Source organism: Dermacentor variabilis, chromosome 2, assembly GCF_050947875.1.
Source record: "Dermacentor variabilis isolate Ectoservices chromosome 2, ASM5094787v1, whole genome shotgun sequence".
In the NCBI taxonomy this organism is placed as follows: Eukaryota; Metazoa; Arthropoda; class Arachnida; order Ixodida; family Ixodidae; genus Dermacentor; species Dermacentor variabilis.
Window position 1 is genome coordinate 111511540 of NC_134569.1, and position 18236 is coordinate 111529775.

The 18236-nt window shown below is 45.5% G+C and overlaps 1 protein-coding gene across 4 annotated transcripts in view; it reads left to right on the forward strand.

The window, feature by feature from the left end:
• The first annotated feature begins 3950 nt into the window (after nucleotides 1-3950).
• The window catches only part of Prp40 (pre-mRNA processing factor 40), a 72098-nt gene continuing 57812 nt past the window's right edge, over nucleotides 3951-18236 (forward strand). For 2 of the 4 annotated variants that reach the window (XM_075681731.1, XM_075681734.1), the window contains exons 1-4: nucleotides 3951-4059; nucleotides 4453-4524; nucleotides 7116-7284; nucleotides 15635-15783. In XM_075681731.1, the coding sequence (XP_075537846.1) occupies nucleotides 4057-4059; nucleotides 4453-4524; nucleotides 7116-7284; nucleotides 15635-15783 (393 nt within the window). In that variant the 5' untranslated portion in view covers nucleotides 3951-4056. The remainder of the gene's footprint in view (nucleotides 4060-4452; nucleotides 4525-7115; nucleotides 7285-15634; nucleotides 15784-18236) is intronic. The other 2 variants (XM_075681732.1, XM_075681733.1) reach the window with 1 other exon arrangement.

Here is an 18236-nt window from a genome sequence, read left to right on the forward strand (position 1 = left end):
GTTCAGTCTCAAACGGGTCACTGTAGGAGCAAGGCAAGTGTGTCAAGTCTGCTTGGAGCAAAGTGCCAGCAGAAAAGATGATGTGTTGTCATATCTTATTTGTATAAAAGTAGGTGCAGAGAATCGTTCAAATGAAATTATTGGACCACTCAAACAGGAGCATTCAAAGGATAAAATATTTATTGTGAATGTAGCTCTTCAGTAAGCTGTTTATCTAGTACAACACTAATAAATTACTACTACAACTATGCATTAGTTTTATGGCTTTCAGTGCATGGTTTACTTCTGGTTCATTTTCTCTTTGGTGACAGTCATGAGCATGAAGCCAAATGATTCAGCTGCATTGCTGTGTTTGTTGTCAAATCCACATGAATTCGCATATCCATCTACATGCAAGCTGAAAATAAGAACAATTGAACTGGATTTTCTTCCAATTTCTATGTTAACTGCTGGTTGTATGGTTTCTAATTGCTGGAATTAGACAAGGAGCGAGGTAGATCAGTTCAACATTTTTACCTGAAATTTTGTTCCGTTTGTGCAGTTAATGCACATTGTTTTTGTTTCACTTGCTAAACCTTCATAAGTGGTTCAATAAGTTGCAGAAGTGTCCCTAAAAGTTAAGAGCATTGGTAAACTGTGCCTTATTCTCCTACAATAGCTAACAGATACAGTGACTATGCATGCAGTGTGCCCAAATTTTTTCTAGAGAGACCACAGTAGCTCAACAGTTACACCAAACGTAAAATTCTTCCACGATACAAAACTTTACCAGAGAAGTGAGGTACTACTTGGCATATTCACATTTTACGTATGAGTCCACATGTTGCAAGTATAATCGTTGCTTAATACAGATCAAGTAAGACTTGATGAACACTTATTCGTCATTGGAATATTGCTTAAAACAACATTGGGGGATGCATGGGAGTCGAGCATCCCCATGAGGTTTAAAACGGAACAGTCGTAACTGGTGACGTTTTTAGGTATGTGATTTAATTAATTACAGGCAACTAAAGTTATTATTGCAACAGCCCAAAAGAAACAGTTTCGCTGGAAATTGGGCTATGGTTCTCCAATATCACACAAGTCTGCAGTAATATTTTAATTGGGATGTTTAGAAACTAAGTGTTTTTGTGTGCTTAAAGCCACACACCCTGCTTGCATTTTTCTCTGCAACTCTTGCAGAGAAGGTCTTCTTAGCTGACTTCAGATGGATATGGCGTATCTGGCTGTCTTGTAACCAATTCCAGAAACAAGGTCAGTTTATGTAATTTGTAGAAGCTGTACGAACATAAAAGAGATATCAAATGATTCTTCTCCATGCCAAGAGCACGTACCAGTAGTCAGCAACAAAGGATATAATCAAAAAGGAGTATAATTAACTGTAAATGAGGTGGGATGCGAGTACCTGTGTCGCGGTAATCCTCTGCTGTGCCGCCGCCAAGTGCCATCTAACTTAACTGCCACGCCACTACCACTTAACTGCCAATGATAAGTGCCCATGTCTTCCTGCACTGCTTCAATATGAAACGAGACAGTGCAGGGACAGATGGTTTAGCCCTGCTTTGAAGTCGGAGAAGCGCAGAGCAAAATTCATTTTGAAGAGGGACTTGGGCTCACGGGTGAAAATAAATGAATGGCTAAAGTGCACAAACACCTGAACCTCAAGAGCATGGACACAGAATGGAGGAAGAGGTTAAAAAAGTTAGCAACCAGGTACAGGGCAAGTGAAAGTGTAAGTAGACAACCAGGGTTCATAGATAGAAAGTGAGAGAAACAGGGACACTAAATCGGAATGCAAAGGATGGGAACATAGAAGACTGTGGAGATTTGGAAGTATGGCAAGGAAGAAATTAGAAAGGAAAATCTGTATGATAACACAAAGGCCAGAGATAAAGGACAGAGACGTGTGTGAGGTCCAAGCTGGTTAAGGCCCAAGGACAAAAACATACTAGAGCAAATATTCGCTACAGGATGAGGCATGTGCGTGTTGCACCAAAAACTGGAGACAACTCGCCATATACTAATGGTATGTGAGGGTATTCATGTACAGAAACCCTTGGGAAACGTGCACCTTCTAGAAGTGCTGGCAACTAAAGCAGATATGAAAGCATTAACTAGTCAAAAATTGAGATTTTAGAGTATTGGTGGAAATAAAGCTGGTACGAAACTGATAGGACTGGCTCCGTTGTAGGCATAGATTACTACACAAGGTAGAGGTAGAGGTTTTGAGGAAGAGAGAAAAGGTTAAGGAGACGAAGGCAAAATGCTAGATTGATAAATATATATACAGGCTAGCTCAAGCAGGCTAGGTGACTTTGTCACTGCCCTGTTCCGAAGGAGATGTCAACTAATTATCATCATGAGGAGAGATGGGTCAGGTAAGCAGGGAGAGCAGAGAGCGGCCGGCTGCGTGAGTGCATCGCCTGAGCCTTGGGCACATGCTTTGAAAAAGCTGTAAACGCTTGATGCTAATAAGCTCTGTCTTGTGGTAACAGTAAAGAGCAACAAGAAAACCTAGGCTAGGAGCACATTCCAGAGCATCACACTAAAAAAAAGAAAAGGTAAGAAAATTGTCAACGTTTATTAAGATAAGGTGGATATAGTTGTGCATGAAATACTATGCAGATAAGATATGAAATGAGTAAATAATGAACACGAAGAAGTGCCAGAAACAGGCGGAGAAGAGATAGAATCAACATTTAATCTCTGAATCATACGAAACTATACCATGTTCGTCGACCCTTCCCTTTTATTGTGATAGCAATTATATGGACACTCGAGGTGAGTTCCCATGGTTGTCGTCGCTGTGATGTTGCGCAAAATCGTCATCTGCCTTGACACGTTTCCTTTCTTAAACGCTGCGAGCCCGGTACTTTCCAGTAACGAACGGCATGCGCGTTATCAGCATGACATAGCATTCCCGACAGGAAAGTAGCGGGCGCGGCGTTTTCAAGAAAGGAGACATGCACCCCAAATGGTGCAACCGTTTTAAGAATGTAGGCAAGAAGGTCGCCCTTTGGGGCGTATTTCTGCCACACAACGATAGTCGTCATCTGCCTTACTTGCGTTTCCTTTCTTGAAAACGCCGCGCCCCCTACTTTCCTGTCGCGAATGCTACGTCATGCTGATAACGCACATGCCGTCCGTTACTGGGAAGTACCGGGCTCGTCGCGTTAAAGAAAGGAAATGCGGACAAGACAGATGACGATTATCGTTGTGTGGCAAAAGGGTGTAATTTTGCTTGAGTGAATAATCGTCATCTGCCTTGCTTGCGTTTCCTTTCTTGAAAACGCCGCGCCCGCTACTTTCCTGTCGGCAATGCTGTGATGCTGATAACACGCATGCCGTTCGCTACTAGGAACTACCGGGCTCGCAGCGTTATAGGAAGGAAATGCGGACAAGACAGATGGCGTTTATCGTTGTGTGGCATATGATACGACTTAAAGAGTGTAAGCTTTTATTAGTGCACACAACAAAAATCGTCACCTGCCTTGCTTGCGTTTCCTTTCTTTAAGACGCCCGCTACTTTCCTATGCTGATAACGCGCATGGCCATAGAATAAAGAACCAACTTTGGCATGGCGTTCGTACTGGGAAGTACCGGGCTCGCAGCGTTAAATAAAGGAAATACGGATAAGACAGATGGCGTTTATGGTTGTGCGTTTCCTTTCTTGAAAACGCCGCACCCGCTACTTTCCTGTCAAATGCTTGTCATGCTGATAACGCGCATGCAATTCGTTAATGGGCTCGTAGCGTTAAAGAAAGGAAATGCGGACAATACAGATGACGTTTATCGTTGTGTGGCAAGATACAACCAAAAGGGTGTAATTTTGTTTTGGAGTGTAGCACTTCGCTCCAAAACTGAATTTTTCCCGAGTTATCCAACTTTCGAACTTTGTTGCAGTATCATCATCACGCAACACTACTTGAGAACTCGGAACGGCGTTGGCTACGCTTGTCTTGTGCGTATCCAATGCCCGGCTTTCGTGCGGCTGCTGCGAACTATGCAAACTTCACTGAATAGTCAACACAGGTGGTACAAACACCGAAAGCAATCATGGTACGTGTGTTATTACTCATTATGACTATTTTATTTTGATTTCCTTTACTCGTTGACTTTAAACCGCGCACACGGACACACTTTGTAGTGTTTCTGTCGCCTAACGCTGATTTAAATTGAAAAGTATATGTGGTGCTCATCACATATGAACGATGCATGCTACTTTGACTACAGGGGCAGAATTTCGATGATCTGCGCTTCAGTTCTTGACGAGCCGACTGCACCGCTGTCGAGCTGCGTGCGCGGCTGTTTGTTTTGACACTTCACCCATTACCGACAACTTTCAAGCGCCCTTGATAGTCATCCGAACGACACGCGCGCACTGCATCGACTACACCGGCAATGTGCTCCGCGCGCGCGTAATCTCTCACATGTCTCATTTTTTGTTCACAGGATGGTAGCCCAAACGTGAACAGTATGCCTCCGATGCCGCCGTTGATGATGCCGCCGGCACCTCCGTTCGGGGTAAGTCACCCCTCCTGTTATCCGACGCTATATTTTTCTGGGACCGAAATTGACCAGCGTTTCAACACCGTTGACTTTGGAGAACACTGTCAGGCAAACTGCAACACCGTGGCGGCTTGGGCTAGTCGGTACATACTCGACAGGGAAACAGCGCAAACAGACGAAAGACAAGAAGGGGTACACACACAAGCCTTATGCACCAGCGCTGACTGACGACTGAACTCGCTATTAAGAAAGGAACGCACACATATATACCTAAAGAAAACAAAGGTACATCACTACGGATGACCAAACAAGATCGCGCACCGTAATTTTTCATGGTGCGCGATCCGAAAACGCTACAGTGACTCTTGTGCACGTGAAATCTTTGAGGCTGTTGCTGTCGCAGCAAATGGTGTGTCTGGTCTTACTGAGGTAGAACTAACATATCTTAACGACCGCAATAATTCTGGGGAAATATAATCGGTGTCTCATTCTTGTTTGGTCATGCTCAGCGGCGTACCTTTGTTTCTTTAGGTAGATGTGTGTTCCCTTCGTGATAAAGAATTTAGTCGTCAGTCAGCGCTCGTGTGTGTACTCCCTCTTGTCGGTCGTATTTTTGCACTGTTCCCCTGCCGACTGTTAAGTAATTATCGAGTTCTCTTTTCTTATATGACAACATGGGTACAAGCGCAGCGTCTCGTCGGTGTTTGTTTCGTGGGGAGCACGACGTAGCTTTGTGAAGCGCACGTTTAGCCACTCATCTGCAGAGCAAGCTTTATGGCTATATAAGTTGGAACCATGTAAATGTTTTCGCAAAAGTCAACTGATGAAAAAGAAATTCAGCGAGGAGCGATCTCTGCGTGGAAGATTAGACATATCTTCACTCATGGTTGTGCCGTGTTGGCTATTAAGTTTCAGGGGTTTGCGCTTGTATTGACGACAACAGCTGCAAGCGTTTTTCTTTTCATCCAATATGAACAGCTGCATGAATTACATTAAAATTGAGATCTCACATCTGTTGTGGATGCCTTGAAATGCGGAAATGTATAAAAACAAATTTCTGCAGCAAATGTCATTTGCGTTTTAAATTAAATAGGTTGAATTCAAGAGTATTTGAAAAGGCCTACCCTTGGATGTATTTTTTGCATGTACAACACTTAACTGTTGCAATAAAAAAATTATTGTATTGAGTGCTACTTGTTCCTGAGAATGACGAGCATGAAATCATTGACAATGAATAAAAAATGGAGGACCTGCCATAGGAAGTATCGAAAATAGTTTGACATCATTTCTTTCCTGCTCTGTAGCTTGGCTTCTTGAACTCTAAACTTGTCACAGTTAGCTGCAGTGTATGAGCAGACTGACTCCACAAATGTTATCATGCTGATATAAAGATTCCAAACAGGAAGGAATGGCTGCATTGTAGCTTGTGAAGCAGAGGCTAATTTGTAGTGATGTGCCTGTATTTTTTGAGCCAACAAAATACATAGAAAGCTTTCACCACCTTTCACATTTGTGACGTTTGACCTACTATGACATCATGTTGAGTGCCTGACCTATTGTCTGACCTCAAGCAATAAAAACCTTTGTTCCTCTGAAAAACAAAAACAAGAGAGATGGAGACAAAAAAAAGAAAGCTTGTCAACAATTTATTTATTCAGAAAATGCTCTATATTTTGTTTGGGACTAATGATGGCATTTATATTGCTCTGTGCAAAATATTCTCAGGCAGCTGTAACTTTAATGCCAACACTCTAGCTAGTCCTAGGCTTTCGCATAATGGTATATTTCTTCCTCTTGGCAATAAAAATGAAAGTTGGAGCCATATTTTGTAACACTGCACTTAATTTTCTATTCTTTTCGGCATTTGTCATTTGCTTAGATGAAGCCTTACCACTGTTATTGGTGGGATTGGCCACGCAGTTTGATTTATGATGATAAATTAAAAATGCATTGTAAAAAAACATGGCCCCAGATCTGTTTACCTAGAGAAGAAAGTTAGTGCAAAATCGTGAACTCACTGAGCTTGTTTGTGTTGAGACTGGAATCTCTTTGAATGCATGTGATATGTAACGTGCAAGTCTATGAAGGAGTCACACCTAGGTTGCACTATGTAGGTTGCCAAAAAATGAAATAGGACAACACAGAACTGTCAAATACAGGCAAGAAAAGCTAGTTACAGGCATGGATAAAAGAACAATTCAAGCAAGACAAAAACAGTTGACATGGGCTCATTAAAGAAAGAAAAGAGAATCACAAGCATGAATATAATCTGACTTACAAATAAAAACTAGAGAGTGAAATCTATGCAACACAGACAAAACACAACGCAAAAACAGTGCAACTATGCACAAGCTTTTAAACTTCATTAGGATCCACAGCAGTGAGCTATGTTTGATAATAGGCTAGTCTATAGTGTTATTGTTTGTGGTAGGAATGACTGGGTGAGACATTGTTAGTTCTACATTAATTACTTTTGCTTGCAAAAGTGTTGTTCATGCTGACAGATCATTATTGAGAAGGTTCGAAAGAAGTGTTTGTGAAGTGGGGCATCTTCCTTGTTTAAGTTCTCTGATGACCACAACGTGTGCATTATATTGTTCTTGCAGCTTCAGCCACCACCGATGCCACCAGGTTTCATGCCCCGACCGCCAATGGATGGCGGAGGGCCCATGCTGCTACCTCCAGGCATGCCCATGCCACCACACTACCCGCCGGGCTACCCACTCTACCCGGCAATGCCACCTCAGGTGCCCCCTCCACCAACAGCTGCCGCAGGTGCGTTTTCATCTTCATGAGAAGGATTTGTAATTCGAGCCAGATAGTTTTTTACTCATGAAAACATTCCAGGGGTGAGGGAACAAGAGAGGTGCACATATAGTTGGCAACAGCTATAGAATGGTAGGGGAGTGTGAAAAATGATTTTTTGAAGCACTCTGGTAACGGCACCGAATTGAGCAATGACAATACTGAATCAAACACTGACTAAATAGTTATCACACTAAGTTGAATAGCTTCCAGATAGAAAATATCCTATCCTAAAGAATAGATAGGCAATATAGTTTCCACATAAATATAGGATGTAAACATATAGGAAGGTTTCATGATTATGGTGGCTCAGTTTGTGCTTCCAGTCTACCAATTTGCAATTTGACAGGGAAATTATGCCTATATGCTCCAAAATTACTTGTTAATTAGTGCATATCAATGCAACTTATGATCGAAAGCTACTGAAAGATTGTCAACCTCTTTACTAATACAGTTAAAGCTCTATATAACGAACTTCAATAACCGAAAGTCTTGATATAACGAAGTGTTTAACTTTTCATAACCTCTTGTCCATAGAACACCGTGCAAGTGTGTTTGTATGCGATTTCAATACCAAGAAATTTCACTTCCGTCGGGAAGGAATGCCGAGACAGTAAATGGAAACTTCAGCAGATGCAGATGGTCAAATGATTGAATTATAAGCGGCTGCTTGCAAACATACTTCAGATCGCGTGCAGTGCGGCAAGAGCGACTGCCGAGGAGCCGCATCATGTACCATATAAAGTCCAAGTGTGATAAGATGCTATCACGCATCGCGCACTTCGTACTTTAGGTGCGGGTGAAAGTGTGCGAGGGAGAGACTAGAAAGAAGGTGGCTTCACGAGTGACGCCTTCCTGGGCTAGCAAAGGGAAATAGGGGAGGGGAACGAGCTCGTGGTAACGCAATCAAGCGCACGCGAGGGCCGTAGTTGTGGGGAGGCAAGTTGGCATAGGCAGCTGTGTACCCTGCTTGACAGGCAACTGTCGCTTGTGCAAAGAGCGGGCGTGCTGAGATGGTGTGGCATCATGTAAACTATCTTCCCGTGCGTTTCATATTGGAGGTTGTGTAATTTCGAGTTTCAGCGACTCGTTGGAACGAGAGGCAGACGAAGCATTCGCTCCCCGCTGCCGGCGCTTTTCATTATAGCGTCATCCCAGTGCTGGCGTTGCTATCAACCGCGGGGGCGGAGTGCACGCGAAAGCGTGGCTGGCTTCGCCTAATTCGTACCGCCTATGTGAAGATATCATTGACGCGGCATGAAACCGTATAATTTGCCGCCAACTCCCAAATTCATCATTTGTTTGATCCTTCAAATTCGCTTTTTTTGATTGCCCGATAATTCGGAAAATTCTGCGGCCTCTTTTCGCCTAAGGAAAATCGATGGGCAACTGTACTTATTTACATAAAAGGTTGAATTTCAGTACAATGAAATTTCGCTATAACAAAGCAAGTTGCCGATTTTACCTATTTAAATATATCAAGGTTTAACTGTAGCTATTTGGTTCAGAATAGCGCATTGAATGGAAGATCATTCAATTTGCTATTTGAAGTTTTTGAATATTCATATAGCCCTACAAAATGGGTTTAACATCTTGTGTTGTCAGGCTTGTGTTGACATTCTGTAGTCATTATCTTCTGGTGGTGGTGGTGGTGAAAACATTTATTGCTAAATAAATGCAGATGGGGGAAAAATTTCCCTTACATGGCATGAGGCAGCCCTTAGGGGGCCGCCCTTATAGAGCAAAGGAGAGCCCTTGGAGGGCTATCCACTTCAGGTGGCGGCAATTATCCGGTGCTGGTCTGTAGCAGTAGAGCTGACCAGGAGAGTCTTCCAGTATGACTCTGCCGTAGTTGGGGATGGTAGGTGCGTGAAAGTAGGGCTTGTGAGGAGGGGCTGAAGAAAGTCTCCCAGTTTCCTGCAGAGCTTACAGGAGGACGGGAACTGATTGTGGTATCGGGCATGAAGGAGAATAGGGTAGGGAGTAGTGTCTGGAGCCGGTGAAAGTGGAAGGCTTGGTTTAGGTTAGGGAGGGAGCTGGCAGTGCATAAACGCGCTGAGTATATCTGTAGCGGGTGAGGATATCTCTGAAGGTAATCACACACTCCCGGGCTGGTGGAAGGGTCCGACTCCGGCTCAGAAAGTAACACTTCGGGTGAGGGAGTGGACCTCCTTGTTACTCGGGAGGCCTGTGTGCAGGGTCAAGATGAGGGTTATGGGGCAAGTTGGGGGCCAGAAGTGTAGAAACGAGGCTGTGGTGCGTGATACCAGGCCTTTGGCGAAATTGGATAGGATGGATTTTGAGTCTGAAAGAATTTAAGTGGCAGAGGTGGAGATGAGAGCGAGTGCAATGGATGCCTCCTCTGTAGTTTGAATGAGTCTGTGGTGATGTCGCCTGAGGCGAGTAATCGGGCCTTATTGTTAGCGACGATGAGGACTATGTGAAAGTCCGTTGAATACTTTACCACGTCCACATAGGCTACCTCAGAACTGTCGCCATATGCTTGTATATAGGGCTTTGGTGTGGGCTGCCCTGCGTTTTTCATCGGGCTTGGGGTGCATAATCTTGAGGATATGAGCAATGATAAGATGGGAATGTAGGTCTGGAGGTAGGGGGACCGCCTTGGTAGGATGGGTGATTGAGGCAACGCCTAGCTGAGAGAGTAGAGTGCGGCCTGCTGTGGTACCCGACAAGCGAGTCAGCTGTGCTGTTAGGTTTGCTTCCACCAGCTCCTGAAACAGTGTTGTGGGTACCAAGGTTGAGGAGCTGGGCAGTAGAGGTGCTGGGGGGTAATCGGAGGGAGACCTGTGTGCAGCTCCTGAGGAGCGTGTTGACATGGTCCCGTTCCTTCTGCTTTAAGGAGAGTTGGGAATGCGTACGCTGTATGGCTCATGATGTAGGCTTGGGTGAGACAGAGAGTGTTCCACTCTCACAAAGCTGCGCGCCAGTGCGCCACACACTGAATGAGACGGGTGGTTTGTTGGGTGGTGTCGCCACCCAACAAGCCACCTTGGATGGTGTCGCCGTGCACAGCGTGGGAGTGGAGGGCAAGGCCCAGGATGCGAATCTTAAAGACTGGGGGAATGGGGTGGTTTCCTAGCGTGAGTTAGATGGGAGGGCTGGCGGTGTCGTGTGGCCTGAGGTGGTAGAGGAAAAGTTCTGATTTGGAAGGGGAGCAGGCTAGGCCACGTGCACGAATGTATGAGTCGATGATGTTGAGGTCTGACTGTAGGTTGTGCTCCATGTTGGCATCACTGCCTCGGCTGGCCCAGACAGGGATGTAATCAGCATAGAAGCCGAAATGTATGTTGGGGACCTGGGCGAGTTGGAGAAGGGCTATGTTGATGAGGATAGAAGACCACAGCACCCTGACGCGTCCTCACCGCTCCTTTATTTTCTGTATGCATTACAAACTTCAAGGGGACAGAGTCAACACATTCATATTGTTACGTAAGAAGACGCAGATGAAAAACTATATACAAGTATATTTACAACATAATACACTGCACTTGGCCAAGAGGCAACAACCCGCGCCAGCCTCCAATCGTCGTCATCGTCTTCTTACTGCTCGCCTCTTCGTCATTGGAAATACTATTCCGTAGCACTATCCCTGGCGGCAAAAGCGCCGTCCCGGAGCAACCAAAGGTCGGACTCGGAAGCAGTGTAGTAGGCCTTGAGCCTACTGACGGGCACGACATCACTAGATGCCAGAGTAGATGACGAGGTTGAGCTCACAGGAGCAATTTCGTATGTCACCTGGCGCAGCACGCGGTAGGGCCCTGTGTATTGCGAAAGGAGCTTTTCTGAAAGTCCGACAAGACGAGAGGGCGACCAAAGGAGCACGAGTGCACCAGGCGAAAACTGTACGTCACGGTGGCGGGTGTTGTACTGACGCTGCTGAGTGGTTTGCGAGTCCATCAGTCGAGCACGGGCAAGCTGGTGTGCATGGTCGGTGAGGGCGATGGCGTCGCACGCATACTCGCTGGTTGAGATCGCAGCAGGAGGAAGTGCCGTGTCAAGGGGTAAGGTCGGTTCGCGACCGTAGAGTAGATAAAATGGAGAAAATCCGGCGGTAAAACCCGCCTTTGCTGTGTACCCGCCTTTATGCAGTGTTATCTGTTGTGATAAACATGTCACAAAAAGGTTGCCCTAAGCGGCACTTCCCTGTCTCTAATTTACTCTGGCTCTGTATTGAATACAGTTCCTGCCACAACTTTGCGTTTGCCACAAATGCCTACCTTGCCCTTAATTTACCTGCACTATGTGATGCAGATCAACCACCTAGGAACTTCTGAAGGAACCATGTTTGGTAGTCTGTAGTAAAATCTAAAAATAAAGAGGAAACAAAAATAAAGAAAAATAAAATGTATAATCTTTGATGGAAGCAAGCACTGGAAATAATTTGTTGCATCCCGTATACTGCTAAATTTATTTTCCTTGCGGTCTTGGTGACGGCACTCAGGGGCATGGTATGAACTGGCATAGTAAACTACTTTGTAATGTTATTGTGTTAAAGGGACTGACAACAGATTTTTGAGGACTTAGTTTTTTTATGGCGCAATGCAAAGCTCACCCATGGTAGTGTTTGCATCTGCAGCAGCTACTTCCAAAAGTGCATGGATATTTAGTAAGCAGAATTTTTCGATCTGAGCAGCCTCTAAAAAGTAAGAGTCCCTCCTCCAGCAATGCTGTGAAGCGAGAGTGATGTTGCTAGCCCACCTCGCAAATTCATTGTTCTACTTTCGCAGGAGTGAGTGTAACTGCAGTTAACCATCTACATTTTGACCTTTTCGACCACTTTTGAAAATAAAAAGCTGGTGCAATAAGTTCCCGCTGTGGTACAGACATTTCTTCTATTTGTACCACGTTTTTCCCCAAGTACACGCCTACCTTAGGGCTGGCTGGCCCCCATCGTAGTCGTTTTGTCAATTGACGAGCCAAGCCAACTCATCGAAAACAAAGGCGAAGGCAATGCCACTTTTCTGTTCACTACAACTGAAGGCTTATCTACACATTATAAGTCAGGAAAAACTTATAACAATAATAAGTATACTGCAGTTAAATGCTAATAAGGAGACCAGTAGCCACGTACACTAGTCAAAGGTCACGTGGTGAACCTCTTTGCAGCTTCATGTTTTTTCCGCATGGGGCGCCAAAGGCCATTTTTCGCTAATTTTAGTGATGGATTAAAAGTATAAGTCAATGTTTAATGGGAAAAACATGACTCGTTTTAGGAAAATGTGCTCTACGAAAACAAGCGGTGTCGGCTGCTAATAAAAAAGGCAGTAAAGCTTTGAGTCAGAAGCATATCCGAGTTAAAAGCGCCCTGGTTTTACGTGACGTGTAGTGCAGTAGCCACGATGCCCAGGTCGGGAATTCCGAGTCCTCCCTTATCTTCGGGCAGCTTGCGGCGTTGGCGTCCCATTTCGGCGTTTGGTGGGCAGCGTTGGACGGCGTTTCGGCAAAAAGATTTTCGAACCTCCTGTACCCAGGGCACTCCATGTGGCGCAAGGAAGTTACTAAACTAATTGAATTTTTCAAGCTAAAATACGTAGAAAAATCGTAAAGTATGACTTACACACAACCTACAGGCATGATAGCGTCGGATTGTAATTTGACTATATTAGAAAACATAATTCTCATACGCGAAAACTCAAAAGAAAACTTTTCCAGCGTTTCTACCATTCATAGACCGGCCATGGTGTCTGCCATTTGTGCGCACCGTTGCGTGAGTATCTTGGAGGCCACAGAGCGGTGTGCCCGGTTTCTTGCAATATCTCCAGATGGCGCTCGTTTCCGCTGCATCGCGGTCCACGCAAGAGATTGTGTTTCTACCAGAAAGCCCGCCTCCGTGCATAGCGTTTGTGGCCAGCGTTTCCTAGTAAACATTACGGTTACATGCGCTTAGTTGCCTCAAAGTGTGAAAAGCAGTGAGGGATCTTTGAATGTTATCGCATTCCACTTTTAGAGGCAAAGCTTAACCGTCCTCCAAATTTTTGCAGTGATGATCCAACTGTGCCATTTTGCTACAATTCGACTTGCCTGCTCCTGGCTATGCGCATTCAAGTGCCATTTGCATCAACTGCGCATAATTGTGGTATTTTCACGTTTTCATGGCAATACAATGTTTTCAGTAGTCAACGACTGATTTTACAGATGCCTGGTTTTTCGGACCTGCCTGATAATTCAGATGCCTTCGCGGCACCACCACGGTACCCCATAGAATGTCTGAAATTTCGGATGCAAAAACCATTTGCCGTCCGATTTTCCGGACTTTCTGCCTTGACCGCAGGTCCGAAGCGGCATTTTCTTCCCTATTTTTTGTTTCCTATCTTCTTCTCCTCTTCTCCTCTTTTGATCCCTCCTCCCGAAAGAGTAGGCAGGCATTTTGCCCCTCCCGGTGGCAGTTGTCAGCTTGCCCTCTCCCTGTTTCTTTTGTGGGCTTGTATGTTTCAATAATAATAATAATAATAATAATAATAATAATAATAATAATAATAATAATAATAATAATAATAATAATATCAGCATTGAGCAAATCCACCATCGCCACCATTTTGATTATCTCGCCGCTTCGAACAGGCGTTCTCACACGCAGATCTGGTGGCAGTCGTAGCTACTACCCCGGCAACGTTAGGCCTAGCTGCGTCGATGTTCGCTACCAAGGTTCTTGCTGTTCGGTGCCATGTTTTTTATTAAAACAATTCGCTGCTGTTAGCAATTGTGCCGACTTTGCCTTTGTAATCCTCGCCAATGACTTTGAAGCTCGGAAAACACGACGCATTGCATAATGCTGGTTCCAGAGAGTCAGCTTCGCCTCAATATAGCAGTGTTACGCAGTGAAGCAGCACACCAAGAGTGGTGGGAGGCGATTGTCACAGGACACAATCTGTATTCTTTAATTATATTCATGTGCACCCACCATCTCCTGTCAGAGTATGAGTGTCAGTATGCCTAATGATTGGACTGGCAGGCCTTCAGAGCTCTTTCGGACGTGCCTTTGGCAATTTGATCCTTTGGGGACAATATAAGGTAGTGCTTCGAAAGAAGGTCAGTCGGGTATCGGTAACAAAAGTTACGGTTTTACACGGAATCGACTCGTATCTATTCGCAGAGGCCACATGGGGGACACATGGGAAGCCCACAAACTGCCTCGCAACGAAAGCAAGTGTACAGGATGGTTCGAACGTGGTTCTCGACTGCCATCACCATTTTTGCAACACACCGTATGGAAGCTTCCCATCTTGGTGCCATTCATAGACACATAGTCTCTTGTCAAGCTTCTAGCATTGGTATTGCGCGAAATACATGTTTTGTCTTGTGCAGTAAAGCATATCAAAGCTGTCATTTGGAATGCACATAAGACATTTGCCATCACTTTTTGTCTTGTGCCTGATAGTGCAAACTGTCCTCGCTCATTCGTAATCTTATGTCTGCCTGGCACCCAGGTTCTTTGTTCTCATTAGGCCCCAAAATTTTATTTATTTGTTTACAAAATTAAGTTCCTTGCCTACCCAAATAAAGATGTTTGCAACATACCGTGCATGGTATACGATCTGTGGGAAGGCAAGCTTAATTGGTTGCTGTTAGCTTTTGTGCCTTGCTTCACTCTTGAGCAGCACTTGCTGATTGCGCAGTAATAACAAGCTTCACCAAATGGCTGCTGGCTACTGCTGTACTACTACAAATGTTCCGAAAAGACAGTTTTTTCTGCTCCAAAGCTGCTCCAAAATGCTGGTGTAACTGCTCCTAAACTGCTCCAGAACAACATATTTCCTGTTCCGAAAATTGCTCCAAATTCTAAACTGACTGGACCACCACTGATTTTGTTTGGAGCTTCTGTGCCTGCTGTCAGAAACATTTTGACAATAGGACAACTTCAGTTCTGGAAAAAAAAAACCTTAAAATGTTTATTTACAAGTAACAGAACTGCGTTTAGTTGTCAACAGCTGCCCCGTTGCTCGTGCACCCCTTTATGTTGGACAACTGTATCTCTATCACTGTCATGCCTCAGCTGCTGGGCTAGTTGGTACATGATGTTAAGAACAAAAAGAGTGTGAAAGCGGGACAAGAAAGAGAGACAAATGACACACATTACAAATGTAGCCTTATGTCTGTCTCTCATTCTTGTTTCGTTATTGTGCTGTAGTTGCTCTTACTGAATGTCACACACGTGGTGTTACATGTCAGTATGTCAACACAATGGAGACCTTAGACAGGCCACCTGTCCAATCTAATTATGCGAAGCGTCTGTTAGTGTAAATCTGTGTACTGCTGTGTTGCCAGCTCTGCCCTGTCATCTGTGTGCTTTCTTCCACAGTCCCACCAGCAACCCTGCCTGCTCCGTCATCACCATCCCAGGCAACCTCTTCTCCAAAGCCTGATGTACCTGCGGCTTCTACACCGCCAGCTACGCCAGCCACGTCTTCTGAAAATGCTGCGCCAACACCTGCTGCCCCACAAGCATCAGTGAGTATAGCTGAACCATGTCCATTCATTCAGTCATTCATGTTCTTCCATGTTTATGTTCATGTGAAGGATTCCACGGTGAAAACAAATTTGTATCCCAATTTATCGTTTCCCATGCTTACTTTGCTCGTCTTGATTTTGGAGACAAAGGGGACGTTTCATGTGTCTGCAGGGAATTTCACAGTGGAAACCGTTAAAAAGTAATTGCTGATAAGTTAGAGCTGTTAAATTAATGTGTTCTGTTGTTTGTACAGTCGAACCCGGATACATTGAATTCGACGGGGATAGGAAAATAGTTCGATATAGCGAAAATTCGATATACAGATATAGACCAAAAAACCACTCGCGATCATAAAAAATTGTGGCTTACCGATTAGAACAGTCGCGAATCACATAGCATGTGCACACAATATGAAAGCGCTTTATTTCACGGAAAATAAATCACTAATTTTGGGCTGCTTTTTCCTCTGGAAAATGAAGTTTAAAACACTAGTCTCAATCTTCTCGAGACTGTCCAGGTGCGAGAGCCCAGTGCCTTCCATTTCGCCGCAACAGCGCCGAATCAGGCTGAACACTGACGCCAGTTCAGTGGCTGTGCACGGACGCGTTTCTTCAAAAACACAGTTGCCCTCGTCGTCGCTGGAATCGTCGTCTTGAACGGCAGCTATTCCGGCCACAATGTCCTCATCAGCGAGGTCGGCTACCGCTTGAACTTCGCTGTCAGCGTTAATGAAGTCATCAACAGTAACTTCGGACGGGACGGCGCCGGGAAAATTGGACATGTCGTGGAACGCGTCCTCCAACCACTCGTCATCTAAAGCTTCCAGACATTCATCCTCGGCCACTTCAAAGCCTGCCTTGCCAAAACAGTTGGCTACTGTGGCCTGCTTCACGTCGCCCCAAGCGCCGGTAATCATCTGGATCGTGCCGAGCAGGTCAATCTTTAGATCGGTTCCCATGCGGAGGTTTATGAGGAGCCGTTGAATAACTCGCTACCGATAGCCTACCTTGAATGCCTTTATGATACCCTGGTCGAGGGGCTGCTGTCTCGCTGTGGTGTTTGGCGGGAGAAACTTCAATTCGATGTGCTGCAGCTTGCAAGTCGTTTGATGGGCCGAACAGTTGTCTACCAGAAGGCAAACTCAGTGGCCCGACTTGCCCAACTCAGCGTCCCAAGCCTGCACCCATTCAATAAAAAGTTGATGTGTCATCCAGGCCTTCCTATTACAGCCGTAGCGGACAGGAAGCTGTTTACAGTTCTTGAAGCAGCGCGGTGACTTGCTCTTCCCGATCACGAATGGCCGTAGCTTGCACGAGCCGTCCATGTTGGCTGCAAGCAGCACCGACACACGCACTTTGCTCATTTTACCGCCGTGGCATGAAGTTCCACGAAGAGCGAGTATCTTATTCGGCAACATTTGCCAAAAGAGACCAGTTTCGTCTGCATTGAAGATTTCTGCAGGTGAAAACTTCTCAGTGATCTTCGGCCACTCCTCAGAAAGCCACTGCTGCATCTCCTGGCTGCAGACAGCCCCGTTTTCGCCTGAAATGGCCTTTCCTACAATGCCGTGGCAGTTTTTAAACCGTTGGAGCCATCCAGTGCCACCGCAAAAGTTCTCTTCACCAAGAGCCGTAGCAAACCATTTGGCCTTTTCAATTAACATCGGGCCATCCACGGAAATATTTTTCGCTCGGATTTCAAGAAACCATGTATAGAGTGCCTTCTCCACTTTGACAAAAGCAGCAGGGCGCACACGACACGTTCCCAAGCGACTTTCCTCACCTGCTTTAAGCTTGATGTCCTGCTTGTTTTTTAACAACATACTTAAAGTACTCCGCGGAATGCCGAATGCGTCAGCCACGGAGGACTTCTTTTCTCCATTCTCGATGCGCCGGATTACTTCAAGCTTTCTTGCAAAGTCCTGATTCTTCCTCTTTTTTATGTCCGCAGATGCCATAGCTCACCAGATGACCGCAATCATGCACGCTACACACGGCACGTTGAAACAGAGGTACGCACAACAAAACGCGCGATGCGCAAATGGAGCAGTCCGAGCGAAGCCTGTTCGAGCGGCAGTCAACGGGGCTGCGAAGGAACGACAAAGGGAAATGAAAGAAGAGAGCGGGGAAAAAAATCGGCGGAATATGCCGTCGAAGGCGCTGTGTTCGTTTTTTGAGCCCTCTCTGGCTCTCTTGTCTCCCCTGGCCCACGAGCGACCGCGCCGACCCCTCACTCTCTCCCTTTTCCCAGGAAGCGTGACTTGGAAACGTTGCCGCGTCTCCATGCTGCGCACTCTCTTCGCTGAGCTCCAATGCCCTTGCCCAATGCACACGCCGGCGGTAGAGGAGGAGCGAGAGAGCTTGCGCCGGTGGGGCGCAAGAACGGGGGAAAGGATCTGCGTCTTCGTCACTAGGCGACGGCCGCGCATGTGCAGAGGAGGAGCCTGCTGACT